We start from the raw sequence: 17,818 nt of genomic DNA on the forward strand, positions 1-17,818 counted from the left end.
CAATCACAAACCGGTTTACTCAGCAGGTACCCTTCCGCATGCGCAGTGTCGACAAAATTCGCCATATTGGAAATTTGGAGTGCCCTCACTTTCGAAAGTCTCCACAAAAACAAGCTAGATAGTCCCTAATTTCGAATATTTCGCTGCTACAGCGAGTCGTTGTGTAGCACGGGTCCTAAAGTACAGGTAGGAGAAGTTTTAAAGTGTAATATAGCAGAGTTTTGTAGAAAACCATGTTGGTATGTGGTGTAGATTTTGCAAAACAAAGCCAACCATTCCCAAGAAGAGCTGTCAATCAAACTGGCTTCATATTAGGCATATTAATTGGTGAAAGTGAAGGGCGAAGTTCTGATGAAAATACCCCCAGAAACTACGGTTTGGAGTGTTTATTTAGACCGGTTATAAGTTTAGATGAATATACAGGTGTTGTTCGTTGTCCCTTCAGTGATTAGATTTGCCTTTGGCTTGGTTTTGGGCCTAGTTCCACTTCGACACTCGTCTGTCTCGGTAGTTGTGACTGTGTGTCGAGTCAATCATCATGTTATGAGAGTTACTCTTACTACTTAGCTATGACAATGTTGTGGTCTCGGCAAGCTGACGTCAGAAGTCCTATCAATAGTGGTGTCCCTATGACGCTGTTCATTTCATTATACGCATTGGATATTTGACCGTATCACGGTTTAATTTAATTTTCGCTATTTTGCCGGAACTTACGTTTGACATGCTTATGTTTTTCCGACTTAGATATTTGAGATTTTTACTGATTCTGCCGGCAATGGCCATACAGCAATCGTACACGAAATGTTACTTTGCCGGACGACACACACCGGTCTTCTGTCTGCACAAGGGATAACACCGCACTTTCATAGAAAATTTTGTCGACGCTGTTCTTGTTTGACGCTTTAATAGCGCATTCAACAGCTGAAAGACTAATAAATTCATCACCATCTGTGAGCGCGCAGCATCCTTCGTCATCATCACCAGATATAAACATATCAAAATTGCCAATTTCAAATAATTGTCCAAGTCTGAAAATCATGAACTGCGCATGTCGAAGGGAAGTTCCGGCATTCCACTCAGAACCTCCCCTTACCAAAATTTCACGGGGTTTGCTATGCAACAGTCATTCGTAACCTTGTCCCCAAGTCAGACGTCAACACCAAATATGACTTCGCTGATATGTTTGGAATGATTGATGTTTTTCTTCTCATAAACAGTCAAATTTCGTTGCTTGCAAAATTTAATTGGTTAGTCTTCACTTTCTCTTGCTTGTTAATTCATAAAGTGGCACTAAGTAAATCAATATGTCATTTGTGAATAAACAAATTGATCTAATCAACAGTTGTGTTTGGGGATATCCAAACCTGTAAAAATCTTCAGGTGGGACAAATTCCCTGACACTATTTGCTGATTCATAATCCCACTCCATCAAAGCTCATTAGCACCTCAGCCAATCACCTTTGTTATTCTGTGACTTGCACCACTCTAACCAATCGGGTGCAGTATTCTAATGACAATTTGACAGATTAACCAATCAGGTGTCCCAATCTATATGATCTAATTGCAATTCCACAGATTATAATTTAGATCGACATCTGACATGGGGATTTGGAGAGGATTATGTTCAATTTATTTATCTGAAACTCCCTGTTAGGAATAAATAAATGTTGAATAGGCATTGCTAAAATTGGACCCCTGCCCCTGAGCAGTGCACACACTGTGCCAGCCCTCTGTATAGTTCTTTTCTTAGTGGATTATGTAAGCAGCCAGATTTAGTGTAGGTTTCTTTGTGAGGGATTTAGTTTTGGTAGGAGGGGTCACAGGACATTTTCTGTTCCTATCCAAGAAGATTGTTGAAAGACATTGGCAAGTCTGATGTTGTAATAATTGACGAATGTGGTAACTGGGGAGTTGAATACTCTGTGCAAGCCTCGAACCTTGCCACAATTTTTCGAGGTCTGGTTGTGGAAGAGTTGTGCTTTTTGTTGTAGGTGAGTTGATAAGAATTGAACAACTACAAATACAATTGTAGCTCCAATATTTTTACTATTCTACAAATTGTGGATTCCTTGATGATAGAATAGATGGGCTGATGCAATGGAGGCATTGGTGCCTGTCACCTCTGTTGCGTCTGGAGGCACTGGGTTTGATTCCTGGCTGGTCCCTGTGGGTGCATCCCAGTGTACCCAGCAATATACTCCGGTTTCTCCACCATCATGTCCATCCCCCAGTCTGGGCCACACCCTTCTTGATAAACAAATCCTTGTCTCCAGGTAAACATTCAATCTAATGTACAGTGCCTGATATGGACACAAGGTCCCACATGGCCTGGGTACTAGGTCAATTTCCAACAGGCCTTCGTCCAGGCCATGAAGTGAAATTGGACCATGCCAAGCGATGAACATTTCGTCACACTTCCAGTTCCACCTGGAACCAAGAATTTGTTTATCAAAAATGGTATGGTCTTAACTGGGGGATTGATGACCCTTTTTGGCCTTGATCGGTGGTTGTATTTATTTCCATGTGAATATCAATACGGGTATGGCCGTCCAAGTGTGTCACCTGTGGTCAATGACACAAGGATGGACACATGCCAATAATTCCTAGAAATGATTGTCAGAGACTCGATTTAAAAATGCATTTTTGCGATAAATCTTCCACAGATGACATCTGAACTCGTTAGTGACAATAGTGTTGTTGACATTTGATTGATCTTAGAGTTTCCAAAGTTTGAGAAAAATATAATGGATTTTCAGGTAGACTAACACTTCAACAGCACTATCGCATAGTGGCACAAGGCAAATAAGGGGTACATGAAGTTCATGGCTCTTCTTGGTCAATTTTATCTTTTTTCCCAAAATATGGGGTTCTTCTCATTCCCCAATCTCCTGGTGTGTACAGATACACATGTAATGTATACATTTCGACCCTTTGACTTGACACAAGTAGCCCCAACCACCTCGATTATCATGATATACATTTATCATTATCATACAATGTGATTTATTAGGTATTTCTTGAGAATTTTCGTTTGCCCTGGCGCTCCTTTTGACATGCTAATAATTGGGCCAATTTCTCAATTATTTCCGGCTTTGAGGGAAAGTGGTATGTGCGGACATGGTGATTCTCTTTAGTTTTCATGTAGGCAGTCAGACTCAGAACGTTACTCTGCTGATCTATTGCAAGAGATGTTTGTGCCCTTATTTCTACATGTTTTTTAACAAACAGCTGTTGGCAGACAGAAGAGGGCCCATTTCTCCCTCCCCCTCCAAGCAAAAACACTGCAACAGCCAAGAACATGCCAATACAGATCCCTTCTCTAAAGGCAGCCTGCATAAAAATTCTGTCCCCAGGTCGGACATAATGTTATGAACATCTTGGGTTGTCCTAATCCCGATAGAATGTGAGTGGGTTGTGACACCTGATTGTGTTGACACATTCACATTCATATCCTGGTAGAAATGGCTGTCTGACAATGCAGTGGCCAGTGTATTGTTGTGAACTAAACCTGCACTACATGGCTATGTGTGTTGGCTACATGTATGCACGCATAGCATATCTTTTACATGTAAACAGCCTTGCCATGTGTTCCATTATCCATAATACTTTTGAAAAGGGTTGAAACTGCACATCAGGGAAAAATTGCTCTTTTTAGTATACGATAAAAGTGATTGCGTGATGGTTTCGGGTGCCAAACTCCTGTCTCTTTCAAATCATCATGGTCCTGGAGCTCTGTCCATTAAAAAAGGAGTCTTAACTTAACATCATAAAAGTTAAAAGTTACTTCAAGATTTTGGCATAATTTTTCCTACATATTATTCAAACCTAGCTGACTACATGTTGCAAATATTTCAAATTCATGCTGCAGACCCGCTTGATCAATCAAGTCTGATTGACATTGCAAGACTGTGGACTGATATTAGCCACATGCATGACAGGGAGCCTGGATGGCTTCTAACCTGTTTTAGTTAGTAGATTTTCTTGATATATAGAACCTATACCTTTTACATTGGTGAATTCTCAACTATGGTAAACCCATAGAAAATGACAAGATTCCCGTCACACACTTTGCAACCTGCTCAGCCAAGTCACCATGCAAACTGCCCCAAGCCTTAGACTACTCTTCATCAAATTTACTTATCTATTCCGCACCACATCCTTGTGTCCATCAACCAACTTCTTTGATTCAGCAGGACATCAAAAAATACCCAACCAAACCAAATTATAAATCTTTAAAACAATCTGCCATTTTTGTGTGAAATTCCCACTGGGTCATGACTGAGAGAAAAGACGGTTCACCTATGGGGTTAACTAAGATTTCATTAAGAGATCATAGAACAGTGTAATTCTTTTTCTTTTTCGTGCAATTTTTCACGAACGATACGATTGATAGTGTTGGTTTTGGGTGTTCCCAGGGACATGAGGGATGAAAACCTAAGATAATTATAATCTTGATTCTGTGCTGGAGGCTTCTTCAAGATATGTAGTAAGATGTAGTAATACAACTTCAAGATTTTTTGTTGTTTGTATGTGGTGTCAATCTTGAATGACGTTTGTCACAACCAGAATGGATTGCTGAGCATTTTCGGAGAGCCGTATCTGATCTCGTGTCATTTGTACGAAGAGCACGTTCCTTGTCTACAGTATGCATATCTTTGGGGAAAACGAAGTTATCTCCGATCGGGTGATGAATTATTCAGATGGTTTGCTTTGCCATGTTGTACAGTCTATCAGTGTACTGCTGTGTGCGTGTATTGAGGTCTGTATGTTGGTTAACCGGAATTTTGACCAGGATGTTATTGGTAGGGTCATTCATACAACTCGGTGCATTTTGTGTTTGTGACCTGGCGTTGCAATTTCTCATCAGATGATGCTGGTAACCTCAAGATTACCGTCTTGCATGTTTTTTTTTAGGGAGGGGGAAGAAAGCGGTAATATAAGTTTTCTCCCTTTCTAAATGGTCTGAGTCAGCCAACTCTTAAGAGCAATATGTTTTAAGGGATTGTACTTACTACTTGGGTTGTTGCTAATGTTGGCTGGGGGGGGGGGTTGTCGCCAGGAGCGAAAGACATGATATTGTCTCGGCACGAAACATGGCAAATCTTTCAGTATTTCGCCAATGCCAAAATCTGTATTCGATCTGCTGATCCAGTTCCAACCTGAAAGAACTGGGAATTGTGAAATAGAAATCCCAGCTTTCCCATACAAATGCCATACCTTTCGATTGTGATCCTCTCCACCAGGTGTTGGCATCGGTGGTGATTTACCACCAGCGGCCAACATCAGACGGAGGCCGCCACGTATTCCTCACGTGAACTAATGAAGAATGAGAGCTTTTCGAATAGATTGGTAATCAAAGTTGAAGTTTAATGTGCGGTGGAAGCAATCATGGTCAGTCGGTGGTTGCTTCCAGTTGTTGTGCAATTCATCAGTCTGGCAGCCAGGTATGCATGTACCAATATTCATTATCATTGGTCCATTTTCACCATTGTTTTCTGTTCTTTCTGTTCAATGTACTTGTCTCAGACTAGACTTTCAGCGCTGCGAAAACGTGTGATTTGAAATCGTTGTGATCTGCTGTTAGTTAAACGTGCAAGAGAAAGATCTCGCATCTGAATCCAGTTAGTGGTCTTGAATCCAATACGATTCCCCCCCCCAATGAATCCCCCCCCCCCTCTCCTTTAGCTACGGGTTAGGTTGCAGTGTTTCTGCCGCTGACTAACAGAAAACACGGAAACACGCACCTCAAACTGGCGTGTCCAACCAGGGCCGATTTGCTCAGCGTTAATCACAGGTAGAATGATGCACTCTGGGATTGCTTTGATCTTGCTTAAACGTCGCGTCTAATTTGCGTTCCCGCTGATAGATGGGAAGAAACATGCATTAATTTCCCAGGTGTCCGCAGGTACTCCAGAATGATGCACTCAGAGCAATTGGCAGACTACATGGACTATGTTTGCTGAATGATCCATGTAGTTTGTTATCAGATTCAGAGTAACAGTCATGACATTGACAGTGTCCATTGGATGGGACATGACCAAGAATGACGGATAGCTAGCCAAGTTTGGGGGCGTACTTTGGCATTTGGTATATCATAAAGTCATTGAAAGAAAAAAAATCGTTCCATATAATATCATGTCATCAAAAAACATATCAATCAATCATTTGGAATTCTTATCCATTCCATTCAAATTGACCCGAGTTGCAGAGATGCCACCAAACCTTTCTTTTTTGTGCCAATTTACTGTGATTGATATTCGATTTAGGCCTACATGTATAAAGGACCATCATGTCTGGGTAAGATATGTGACTATTATCGACATGGTTGAGTGATGCTTGATGTTTGAAATTGCAAATAGACCGTTAATCTTTTTCAAAAGTCAAAAATTTATCTTTGTGTCAGCGGTGCTCTTTGAACGTATTGTTATGTTGAACTACATGTAATATTTGTTTCCGGTGATCAGTAACATGTCATAGACAGAAAAAGTCTGACAAGATTGGGCTGGTTACATCCATTTTGTTGGTTTTAGAATGACACTCGAGTTGAATACACTATAGCTACCCGTAGTGTGAACCCGTGAAATTTCAACACAACAACTTTGTGAAATGTTGAATGACTGTTTCAAGGGTTAAAATCGCTCATTTCTATGAACTCGTCTGATCGCGCCTCATTTTCCTATAGCTCACGTAGTCTGCCTCGCTCGGTACTGCGTATTGATTTGTCTTAACAAGCTGCGTATGCCCCGCGGCCATTTCCAATACTCTCACAATAACGTCAAGGGATGCTCAGGCAGCGTAAGCACAGAATCCAAGAAATTTTATCTTCGGGGTCGGCTCCGAATAACTCTGTGAGGTCGAGTTACGATATCGAGTTCCTCGGTTAAAAATGAAGAATTTTACGCTTGGATGAGCGTGGGGAAATTTCTGATGAGAAATTGGATATTTTCCGTAACCTTATTATGCTGGATAGTGATGTGAGTAAATTGGGGAGCCGGAAGCAAGAATAATACGGTTAATAAGTGCTGGGTACATTGGTAAAAAACGTCCCTGATTTGTTCCGTGTTTAGCGAATTTCCAATATCATAGACTAGTGGCATTTTTAGAAGGATGCGTTTGATATCAATACTGACAATGTGGTATTTTTATAAATAGCAAAATGATAGCTTTCAAGGTGCTAATGCGAGTCTTGTATTGTAAACCAAATCTCGCAATTGTTTCTTTCCACGATTTTTGCTATTGGGAATTATGCAAATATTCAACTTTTAAACAAACAAACATCAAACTTGCAAATATTTTTGCTGCAATACAGAATTTAGTCTGTAGCTGTACTCCTATTGAAAAATTAGCTAGATTTTAAAATCAGGTAGCTGAGTGATCTGAATCGTTTGTTTGAACAGCGCTTTTATAGACAAAACTTTCAGATATGCCGAACTGTCACAAAAACCTGTCCAGAATCTATTCCTGGAATCATAGTGTGTTGGTAGTCGGCGGACATCTTGCTGTTCACTTTGCGGCAAATCTATTGAACTTTGCGTAACCATGACGACAGGTTCATTTCTAATTTGCAATCTTCTCTGAATACAATTGCTATTTTCTGTCGCGGTTTTTTTGCCGCACGCAGGTTATTGGGTGGTCTTTGTCACTTTTTCCTGATCTGATTGTGCCCATATTGTGATCACCATAGTAACTGTACACCACTGTTCATATACTGTAGCAGCTTTCATCATGGCTGATGTGGTCAGTTGAAGAATCACTAGTTCTGTCTCGTCATGTGTCATGAACCCGTGCTCTGATAGACTTGGCAACATTACATGAATTTCCAAAATGTTATTTCCTTTTGAAATGTTGATATTTCATCACAATGTTAATTCAAATTCCATTTATTCCTATATTTTCAGGACACGCAAAAAATCTATTTTAATCTGAAGCGCCAGAAATACTGCCAACATGTCAAGTTATGGCATATCGACGACGACGCGGACGACGATAACGTCGACGCCGTCCGGTAACTACATGGACATTAGCGACTCGCTCCCAAACCAACAAATGGACAGCAAGCAGCAGACGGCTATGTGGCAGCAAAATACGTATCTAGCTGATTCTGGTATTCAGTCAGGTGCGACCACACAGGTGAGAAAAATGTGACCCCTTCAAGCCAACATTGTGCCCCGAGTCAGGGTCTTCGAACATGTCTAAAGATTCAGTTGTTTGGTGATAATTGTTGCCACTTGAAAACTGCAGTGGCACAAGAATCTCTCATCTAGATGACGAAACCTGCCACGTCGGTTGGTGTCTTTTACCTTGAAAAGAAACCGTGGTTATTTGTAAAATATATTCTAAAAAACCCAACTCAATCTTACAATTTTCATGACATGGTGATATTTCCCATTTAGGCGCCCTCTATCAGCAGCCGTGGAGGTCATGGAGACGAGGAAGACATGAATATGGCGAACATGATGGACTGGGGTCAGGAGCAGCAGGGCTACCAGCAAGGAGGGTACACACAGGAGCAAGTTGATGGTAGGTGTCTCTTTCAGGAATTGGGGGATTTTGAGGAAACGAGCTGACGACATTGAGACTGTGATAATAGAATAGATACTGAGGATAAAAAATATAAGATTTTTTCTGTGTTGATAGTGGCTTTAGAATGATTTGTCCTCAATAGTTCCAGCGATATGCTGCCCCTTGGGCAACTCTTGGATCGCACAGCACCTGATCTATGGAGAATTTTGAAGAAAACCTTCTTGTAAGCCGAAATTGATAAAAAAAAGGTGGAACGATTTGAGAATGATGAAATTGCAGAAGTAAAATATTTGTTAAAAGGTCGTAAAAGTTAAACTCATTTTCTTAATTTTGCAGAAATGAACCAACAGTTGAATCAGACGCGTTCGCAGCGAGTGAGAGCGGCCATGTTCCCCGAGACACTGGAGGAGGGCATCCAGATCCCATCGACCCAGATGCATCCGGATCAACAAACAGCTGTGCAGCGTCTGTCGGAACCATCCCAGATGTTGAAGCATGCCGTGGTCAATCTGATCAACTATCAGGTAATGTACTGATTTCATTCACCGCAGAAACATTCTTGATCAAATTGTTGGCAGTATGCAAATAGGGTTCTTCGTTAGATAAACTTGTAAAAAATGTGGTAAAAGTGTGTGGAAAGAATTTCAATCGAGATTTCTGTTGCGGTTTTGGGCAAATTCTCTGCAATAAATCATTGTGTAGGACATTTTTATACCAAGAAACAGAATCCTGTGAAACAAGCTATACATGTATCTTCATGTGAAGGTTGTTTGGTCTTGCACACAGAATTGATGGACTGGTCAAAACACATAGTCAAATAAAAGATTTTCCGAGATCACCAAAGCACAATGAATCTTAATTAGCAAATTATCTCCTCCACAGGACGATGCTGATCTGGCGACCAGGGCTATACCAGAGCTCACCAAACTCCTCAACGACGAGGACCAAGTCGTGGTCAGCCAAGCCGCCATGATGGTGCACCAACTCTCCAAGAAGGAGGCGAGTCGCCACGCGATCATGAACTCTCCGCAGATGGTGGCAGCGTTGGTCCGTGCGATGAGTATGACCAATGACGTCGAGACGACGCGATGTGCGGCCGGCACTTTGCACAACCTGTCTCATCATCGCCAGGGATTGTTGGCCATCTTTAAGTCTGGTGGTATCCCAGCTTTAGTCAAACTACTTAGGTAAGGGGTCGTCCAGGATTATTGAGCTGATTATATATTTCATGTCGCATTGTCATGTCACATAACTAGTTCAAATCAGAAACCGTTGTCCTCACTCTGGTTAACGCAGTGAAAACAAACGTCACTTCATGTTCTCTAAAACCATTTTGCTTCCGTTCCAGTTCCCCAGTAGAATCGGTTCTGTTCTACGCCATCACAACACTCCACAACCTGCTCTTGCATCAAGAAGGATCCAAGATGGCCGTTCGTCTGGCTGGCGGACTTCAGAAGATGGTGGCGCTGCTTGCACGAAACAACGTCAAATTTCTCGCAATCACAACTGATTGTCTACAGATTCTTGCGTATGGAAACCAGGAGAGCAAAGTAAGTCACTTGCTCAGAATATTTTTCTGTTGAGGTTTTATCACAATCAACTGGTTGGAAACCACCGTTTGTCACATGATTTTCGTTTTAGTAAGCAATTAGCTAAAAGCTATTCTCGGACCTATATTGTTGTTTTCTTCATTCTAGTTGATCATTCTTGCCAGTGGTGGCCCCGGGGAGCTTGTCCGTATCATGAGGTCTTACACGTATGAGAAGCTCTTGTGGACAACCTCCAGGGTATTAAAGGTTCTCTCGGTGTGTTCAAGTAACAAGCCTGCCATCGTCGAAGCAGGTAAGTTTGTCATCTTGAGGTGTGACCTGAGACCAACAAGGACATTTGCCTAAATATTAGACAGGTTGTAATGTTGTGGAGACGCCCCGACGAAACTAAAGCAGTCAAGTCCTCCTCTTTATCACATTAGAACGAAGTGCATGTGGGATAAATTTTTTTTTCTTGTAATATTTTAGGTGGTTTGGTAGCCCTGGGTATGCACCTTGGACACCAGAGCCAGCGCCTCGTACAAAACTGTCTCTGGACGCTGAGGAATTTGTCTGATGCTGCCACGAGGATGGTCAATGTAAGTGCAAATTATTTTCTGATATCATTGTCTCACCTTAGATCTACGACTGCCAAGGGAAATAATCAATCGGCACATGAATGGTCCGATCAGATAGTGCTCATCAATAGCTTTCCAACGAATGGTCATGTTGATAGGTTTTCACAGTTTTGTAAGAGCGAGATCAGACACCCATCATTTTCTTTGTGTCACGTTGACTAGGCCTTATCGTGATGCACATGTTGATATCGTATGCTGAGGGACTGAACTGCATTGTGATAGAAAATGGAACTCAAAGAAAACAGTAACTTTCTGAATGATTTTGCAAAGATCAGCTGAGCACCTGGGCGGATGTGCCTCTTGTTTAGGGAAATGTTGACTTCCATCCAACATTGATATACTAAAGGTTACGCGGTAACATTCGAGATCTAATCAATGGGAATCAAAGAAAATGATGACTTTCTGATCTCGTACGCGAAAACACCAGCATACCATTTTATAGATATTTTTATCACACAAAGGTTCATTTGGGAAAAGGACATATTATGTTTAGAGGAGTTCAGTTTGCCAGATTAACCCTTCCTGTCAGTCTCCTGCTCGACGCAGAAAGAGTTAGAATTGAAGGAGATCTCAGAGACAAATGTCTGCTACAAAAAATGTTGTTGATCAATATTTTCAAAAATCCACATCGAGAATCGATATTTTCAAAAATCAACATCAAGAAGAGAGGGCTCTTTCAGGGGGGGGTCTGCTAAAAAATGTTTTGTACCCTTTTGAAAATGTTGGTAGGGGTCTGCTAAAAAATGTTTTGTACCCTTTTGAAAATGTTGGTAGGCTGTAACAAAGGTATCTGTTTGGGAAGGTCGTGCTGTATTTTCTACACTCAGCTCACCGTACGCCTGTGGCATTTGTAACACAGTTTCATCGTTACTCGTGACATTTTCGTGAGTGGGTAGACACAGGAAAAGAATTGTGAAAAGGACAATCAGTCAAATGGAACAGTGTATCATTTACACCCACTTGTTAGTCCATTTATAACTGTTCTTGGGTGATAGTGCTTCAAGTAACTATGTTAACCCTTTTGCTTAGGGTATTTTCTCATTTCTGGTGACTGTAAAAATTACGATGCGAAAAGGATTACTTTCAATTCGAAAAAAGGAGGCCCTTTAGTAGTTGTAGATGCCTCTGATCAGATGAAGTGCTAATTTCTGGGAAGGCATCTTTAGGAAGTGTATCAACCCAAACTTGACGAAAATGGGGTGCCTAAATTAGGCTGAAAAAAATGCAGGGGGTAATGATCAGCATGTAATTGAGAAGCCAGAACGTATTTCGCTTTTAGAACAGATACCAAATACTCATTGTTATGTACGTAATTGATTTCTTCCCCTTTCCAGGAAAGCATTGAGCCACTCCTACAGATGCTGGTGCAACTTCTCTCATCAAACGACATCAATATCGTCACTTGCGCTGCCGGGATCATGTCCAACTTGACCTGCAACAACCAGCGCAACAAGGTCACCGTCTGTCAGGTGGGCGGCATCGAGGCGCTCGTTCGTACCATACTCCAGGCAGGGGACAGGGAAGACATCACGGAGCCTGCGGTAAGTTGAATCGCAAAAATGAAAGTTCTGACATGAAGAGGTGTACAAATACAACAATTCTCTTACAAAGTCTGTTTGTTTCTACAACATGATTGTTTAGTTTTGCCACTTCTAGATTAACGTGGGAAAACCCGTTTCCAGATAAACATGGGCAAAATCCGTTTCGAGATAAACAGAGGGAAGAGGGAAAATTACTTTACCACTCACCTGTCTCACTTTTGATAAGCACTTTCAGTGTTTTGGCCAATGATTACAATCCTTACCTACACTGTAGTCCTAATACGACGATGAAATCAACTGTACATTATGAGGCCATTCTATCTACTCTTTCTAAATTCTCATGTCACAGATGGAACTTGTCCAAAAATGTAATGCAGGCTGTTTCATTTCACTACTGGTTTTATGTTTTCAGGTTTGTGCCCTGCGTCATTTGACCAGCCGTCACCCGGAGGCCGAGATGGCCCAAAACGCAGTGCGCCTCCACTACGGCCTTCCCGTACTAGTCAAGCTCCTCCACCCGCCAAGTCGCTGGCCGCTGATCAAGGCCGTTGTGGGATTGATCAGGAACTTGGCGCTCTGCCCTGCCAACCATGCGCCGTTACGAGAGCATGGCGCCTTACCCCGCATCGTACAGCTGTTGATTAGAGCACACCAAGACACACAGAGGGTAGGTTACCGCACCGTTCTGGCCCTCGAAGCCGAAGTGGTGATTTTTTTCTGAGTTTTCTGAACTTGATTGCGTATTACCATTTGAAATATTCTAGCTAAGTTGCCAGAATTAGCCACTTGTATTCGGATTTTGTTTTGAAAGAAAGACTAGAGGCAGCTTTAGCGCTGATTTTCTTGCAAGAGTAGAAAGGGAACTCGATTAAACTGCTTACTTTATAAACCAGCCTAGGCTACGTATTTGTTGGAACTACTGCCGAAAGCAAAGAACAAGCAGGAGGAGATGATTATAATCACACAAGGGTAGCTTTTGCAAAGCCAAGAAACCACATCACCGATAGGATCATGTTGAAACGTGTCCCTTGTTCAATTGCAGCGTTCCTCGTCTGGCTCAAGTGGACCAAACACCAACGGCTATGTTGATGGTGTCAGGATGGAGGAGATTGTTGAGGGGTGCGTCGGAGCTCTCCATATCCTCGCCAGGGAAGGTCACAACCGTGCAGTCATCCGAGGACTCAACTGCATTCCACTCTTCGTTCAGGTAAGTTGGCCGTCACTGTCCTCAATATCGTTTTGAAGGATAAGTTTCATTCTTTCTGATAGGTATTTGGTGTCGTTGCTTCATGTTTGACTCAAAACCTGTGGGCTCCGTCTGAAGCATCGGTCTTCCTTGATCTTTCCAACCTCTCTAGGTCTCGTGTGGCTGCCTCGATTGACCTGCATTACCACTGTAAGAACTTCACCTTATTTTCTATGGATCGTACTGTAAGCTTCACAGACTGTAGGGTCCCCTTAGTTGTCACTTTATGTGTTCCATCTGAGGGCCTACCTGGTTATGCTGGTAGCAGGTTTCCTGTGGCAAAACCATCCCCATTTTCTCATGATTGCCCAGTTCTTCAATTCCGTTACCACATCTAACCTCAACTTTCTCCTGTCACTTTCAGTTGTTGTATTCACCAGTTGAGAATATCCAGCGTGTTGCCGCTGGCGTTCTCTGCGAGTTGGCCGCCGATAAAGAGGGCGCTGAGGTCATTGAACAGGAAGGTGCAACAGCTCCGTTGACCGAACTACTACATTCGAGGAATGAGGGAGTCGGTAAGGAAAAGTTTTGACCCTTTTGTTATGTGGTCGCTGACACACCCCTTGAATTTATTCAGCAGAAGACTTGAGCAGACGACGTCGACTATCAGTGAATTGTCCCACAGTAAAGTGTGTGTTCGGAAATATTTGAAGAAAAGTCGATAATTTTTAAAACCAACGAAGTGTTGTTGTGTTTGATGAAATGGTTGTGGAATTTCACCGTCATCCCTTGCCCTTTTACAGCGACGTATGCCGCAGCCGTACTATTCCGTATGTCCGAAGACAAGCCTCAAGACTACCGTAAACGTCTATCCACAGAACTGACCAGCTCCCTATTCCGAGCAGACAACATGAACTGGAGCGACGTAAGTGGACAGAATGTAGAAATCTTTTGATTTAAACTTTTCACCATCGCTTCCCAGTACATGTGATTACTTCACGAGGACTGTAATTTCATCATTGATGCACTGAGAATGCACTTTCGATGTTTTGAGTTCTGAGCATCGCAGAGAGTGCACAGAAGACCTGAATGTCTGAGAAGGCTTGCCACCATGGGATTATGGGATTGGAAGGGCTCTTCTCAGGGCTATGGAAGCTGAAGGCTCACCAGAGCATGCACATCAACTATCATTTGGAATTCTGATGAAATTGTCCTTTCGTTTTGCAGCCTGACGCTGCCCTAGGTGACATGGGTGGAATGCTCCCTCCAGATGATGCCTACGGTGACCAACTTTATCAGCCCAATATGCAGTCAGGCGGTGACATGAGACAACAAGGTAAGGGGGTTTGATATCACGATATAGGCCATGGAAAAGTTTGATGGTGTCCTCTTGTCATATATGAGGGTTAACCCTTTTAGTGACGCAACGTAATTACACCCCTGTGCTTGGGTTATTTGGGAGGAGCGGGGCGTTATTTGTTTTGCAAATTTACTAATAACAATGGTTACATGTAGCAGTTCCTGAAAATTAAGAGTTCATGACTAGCCTCGCCGTTATTGTCTATAAAAGATTTATTAAACATCGTGTTTCTTGTAGGTTACGGTGACCACGGCGTTCCGGTCGACTCGATGCAGGGCTTAGACATATCATCACACCAGGGAAGCAACTACGGCCACATGGAACCACTACCTGACCTCGGACCGGGCATCGACTCCAATCTCGAACAAATGCAGACCGGGCAACCAACCGATCAGATGGCTGCGTGGTTTGATACCGATCTGTGAACGAAAATACCTGACCCGATCTGAGGCTGGAGATCAAAAATCTGAATCTACAGTTGAAATATAGGCGGCGCTTTTGTATTGAGAATGAACGTTGGTGTGTGGACTGCTAGTGGTGATTTTTTGTAGTCCGGATATTTTGATGCAGTGTTTTACTGTTTTGAGATACAAGCATGTATAGTGTGTGCAGGGCCAGGATTCTGTAAGTGACCTCTGACCTTTTGGACTATACGCTGCAAGGTCAGGGTCCATGCAGTTCATACGTGGTGTGTTTATCATATTCTCGGTCTAAAACTAGCTGAGCATTTAGTGAGTTGACCCAAATTTATGAAATACCTCGTTTACGTGTTTATAGATCATTATTATCATCAGCTTGCAGCCACATCTTCAAAATGATCACGTGAATTCTTTTCCGTTTGTGAAAAAAACTGCCGCCACCGCAAAACGCCAACAAGTCCGGCCAATCAGGATTCAAGATTGTACGCATATCATTAAAAACTATGTGCTAAGGGCTGCCAGTTGTAAGATTCAAGAATGTGTATGTGAGGCGCCATCTATGTTTATGAATGGCACTAAGAGGAACTCTTCATTAGTGTAAATGGCTATATAATCATTGTCTTTGTATATTTTCTAATGTTTTAATTAATTAACGTCGTAGGGCAGTGGTTCGTGTAAGTCTGACTTTTTGAGCCTGCAAGTAATATTTCAAAGGGAAAATGAACATCGTTATACAGACCACAGTTTTGGCAAACAAGGTGTGACACGAGAGAGGTCAACGACGACTCCTTCCTTCGAGATTCTCCAGGACTGCGGTTATTTTCAAAATGTTTGAAAATATTTTAAATGGGATTTATCCGAACTTGGGAAAACATTTTGTATTGTGACATTTCTGTTGACAGCTGTGGATAGTAAGGGTAAAGTGGGTGAGTATTGATCATGGATGATAAAATCGGATTTTGAAATTGGGTCCGCGCCAGTCTTGGGGGTTGAATTATGTGCCGAAAATAATTTCCTTCGATAGTGATTTCAAGAGTTCATAAAAATTATAGGTAATTTGTACTGTTTTGTAATATTTTCCATTTATGCACTTTTCGTACTGATAGCCAGCCTTGCCAACATCGCTTATGAGATTTTGTTCCTTGGAATTGTGGGTGAAATTTCTGTGATGTGGTTTGCTTTGAAATAGCACAAGAGCTAATCAGATTTGATAAGAAATCAGTTGAATAATGTCTGTTGTTTAAACTGGTTAACTGGAGCCAGTTTTCCTAAGCCAGTACTATGAAGACATTTTTTTGGACATGATGATGGTTTATATAAATTCTTGATGTACTTTTCGAAAAAGTTAGGAAAATAACCCAGTTCTTGAAAAGCCGTAGGTCTAACAATTCGTGGAAGAAAACTTCTCACAATGCTAGGACCAGAAATGCTGTGCATTAATTCAATTCCTGTGTAGATTTCTTGGTTCAACTTTGAGTGAATTCGAAACCTCATCTTTATTGTAACATTGTAGCCAAATCTACAGCACTTGTACCTAAAAAGTGCACAATTTTGACTAGTGTAAAAACACTTGCAGGCTGTCTCAAAAAAGTGATCGTTCATTCTTGGTTCTCAGAATGTGAGGCAGTTTTTCTGAGGCAGCCTATGTACATGTAAATGCAGTCGCATTGCACTGTATTCGTGACGGGCACTCTCCACTACTGGGGTGGGGTACTGTGTGTTGTAGAGTGTCCTCCGTGGAAAACTTTATTGGCAAATTTTGAGATTTTGAAATTCAAAATTTTGAGATTTTCCTGGTTCTCCCATGTTTACGTTTGGTTTAACAAAACAGTGTTTTATGCATAACATTAACACATTATGATAAATATAGTCACGTCTTTTTTAGTTCGGGACAGTATTGATCGGAAAAGTATAGATTTTAGTGAAAAGTTTGCGAGTATTATACAGTTATATGATTCTTATACAAACAAGACTTGCGTTGTGAGCATCCAAGGTTCCCTATCCAGGGGGATTTGCTCCTTTTGACTTCGTGCCTTTGTGACAAGTTTGACATCTGCCTGTTTGGCCATTGATCATTGATTGTTCACAGGAAGTTTCCATTTCATTTAGCAAGTCCCATTATTTTTCACTCGGGGAACTTCAGCAAATTTCGTTGGTCAAAATTCTGATCACAGTGATGGTTTCCTCGAAGTCACAACCGTCACTGTTGAAAGTTTTACCTCCAAACATGGCAAGGTCATGTCTGATCCATGTTCCATTTTGATCTGATTTTTTTGATTTGATTCGAAAACTATACCTAACATCTTCTATCGAATTTGAATTTCGAAAGTGAATACGTGAAAACCAACTTAGACTTAGTTTCTCTTGAGGGGTTCCTTGTATGCTCAGCACATAAGTTGTGTGTTTTTATACTATGTCCATTTATTTTGTAACCAGTGATGTCATAGAGTCGTCTGCCGTGTTTGTGGTCTCCGTATATCTAGCTATATGTGTACATTTTAATAGACAAACTTGGTAATAAATCCATTTTGATACAAAAGTGTCTTTGTTCTTTCTATAATTGGGTGCCTGATGGTCTTGGATTTGATATCAGACTCCAGCTCTCCAAATGCATCCAATGGC

At 41.7% G+C, this 17,818-nt stretch overlaps 1 protein-coding gene across 1 annotated transcript; it reads left to right on the plus strand.

The window, feature by feature from the left end:
• Positions 1-61: 61 nt before the first annotated feature.
• On the plus strand, positions 62-17,735 carry LOC135499307 (catenin beta-like). Its single transcript, XM_064790018.1, has 15 exons — positions 62-186; positions 7,899-8,130; positions 8,394-8,520; positions 8,860-9,047; positions 9,406-9,710; positions 9,872-10,073; positions 10,221-10,365; positions 10,542-10,651; positions 12,025-12,231; positions 12,644-12,898; positions 13,274-13,438; positions 13,842-13,992; positions 14,221-14,342; positions 14,645-14,753; positions 15,015-17,735. Exons 2-15 carry the CDS (start codon positions 7,948-7,950, stop codon positions 15,200-15,202), a joined length of 2,457 nt encoding a protein of 818 aa, XP_064646088.1. The 5' UTR covers positions 62-186; positions 7,899-7,947; the 3' UTR covers positions 15,203-17,735.
• Positions 17,736-17,818: the final 83 nt, after the last annotated feature.

The sequence above is a fragment of the Lineus longissimus genome, chromosome 15, assembly GCF_910592395.1.
Source record: "Lineus longissimus chromosome 15, tnLinLong1.2, whole genome shotgun sequence".
NCBI classification, from domain to species: domain Eukaryota; kingdom Metazoa; phylum Nemertea; class Pilidiophora; order Heteronemertea; family Lineidae; genus Lineus; species Lineus longissimus.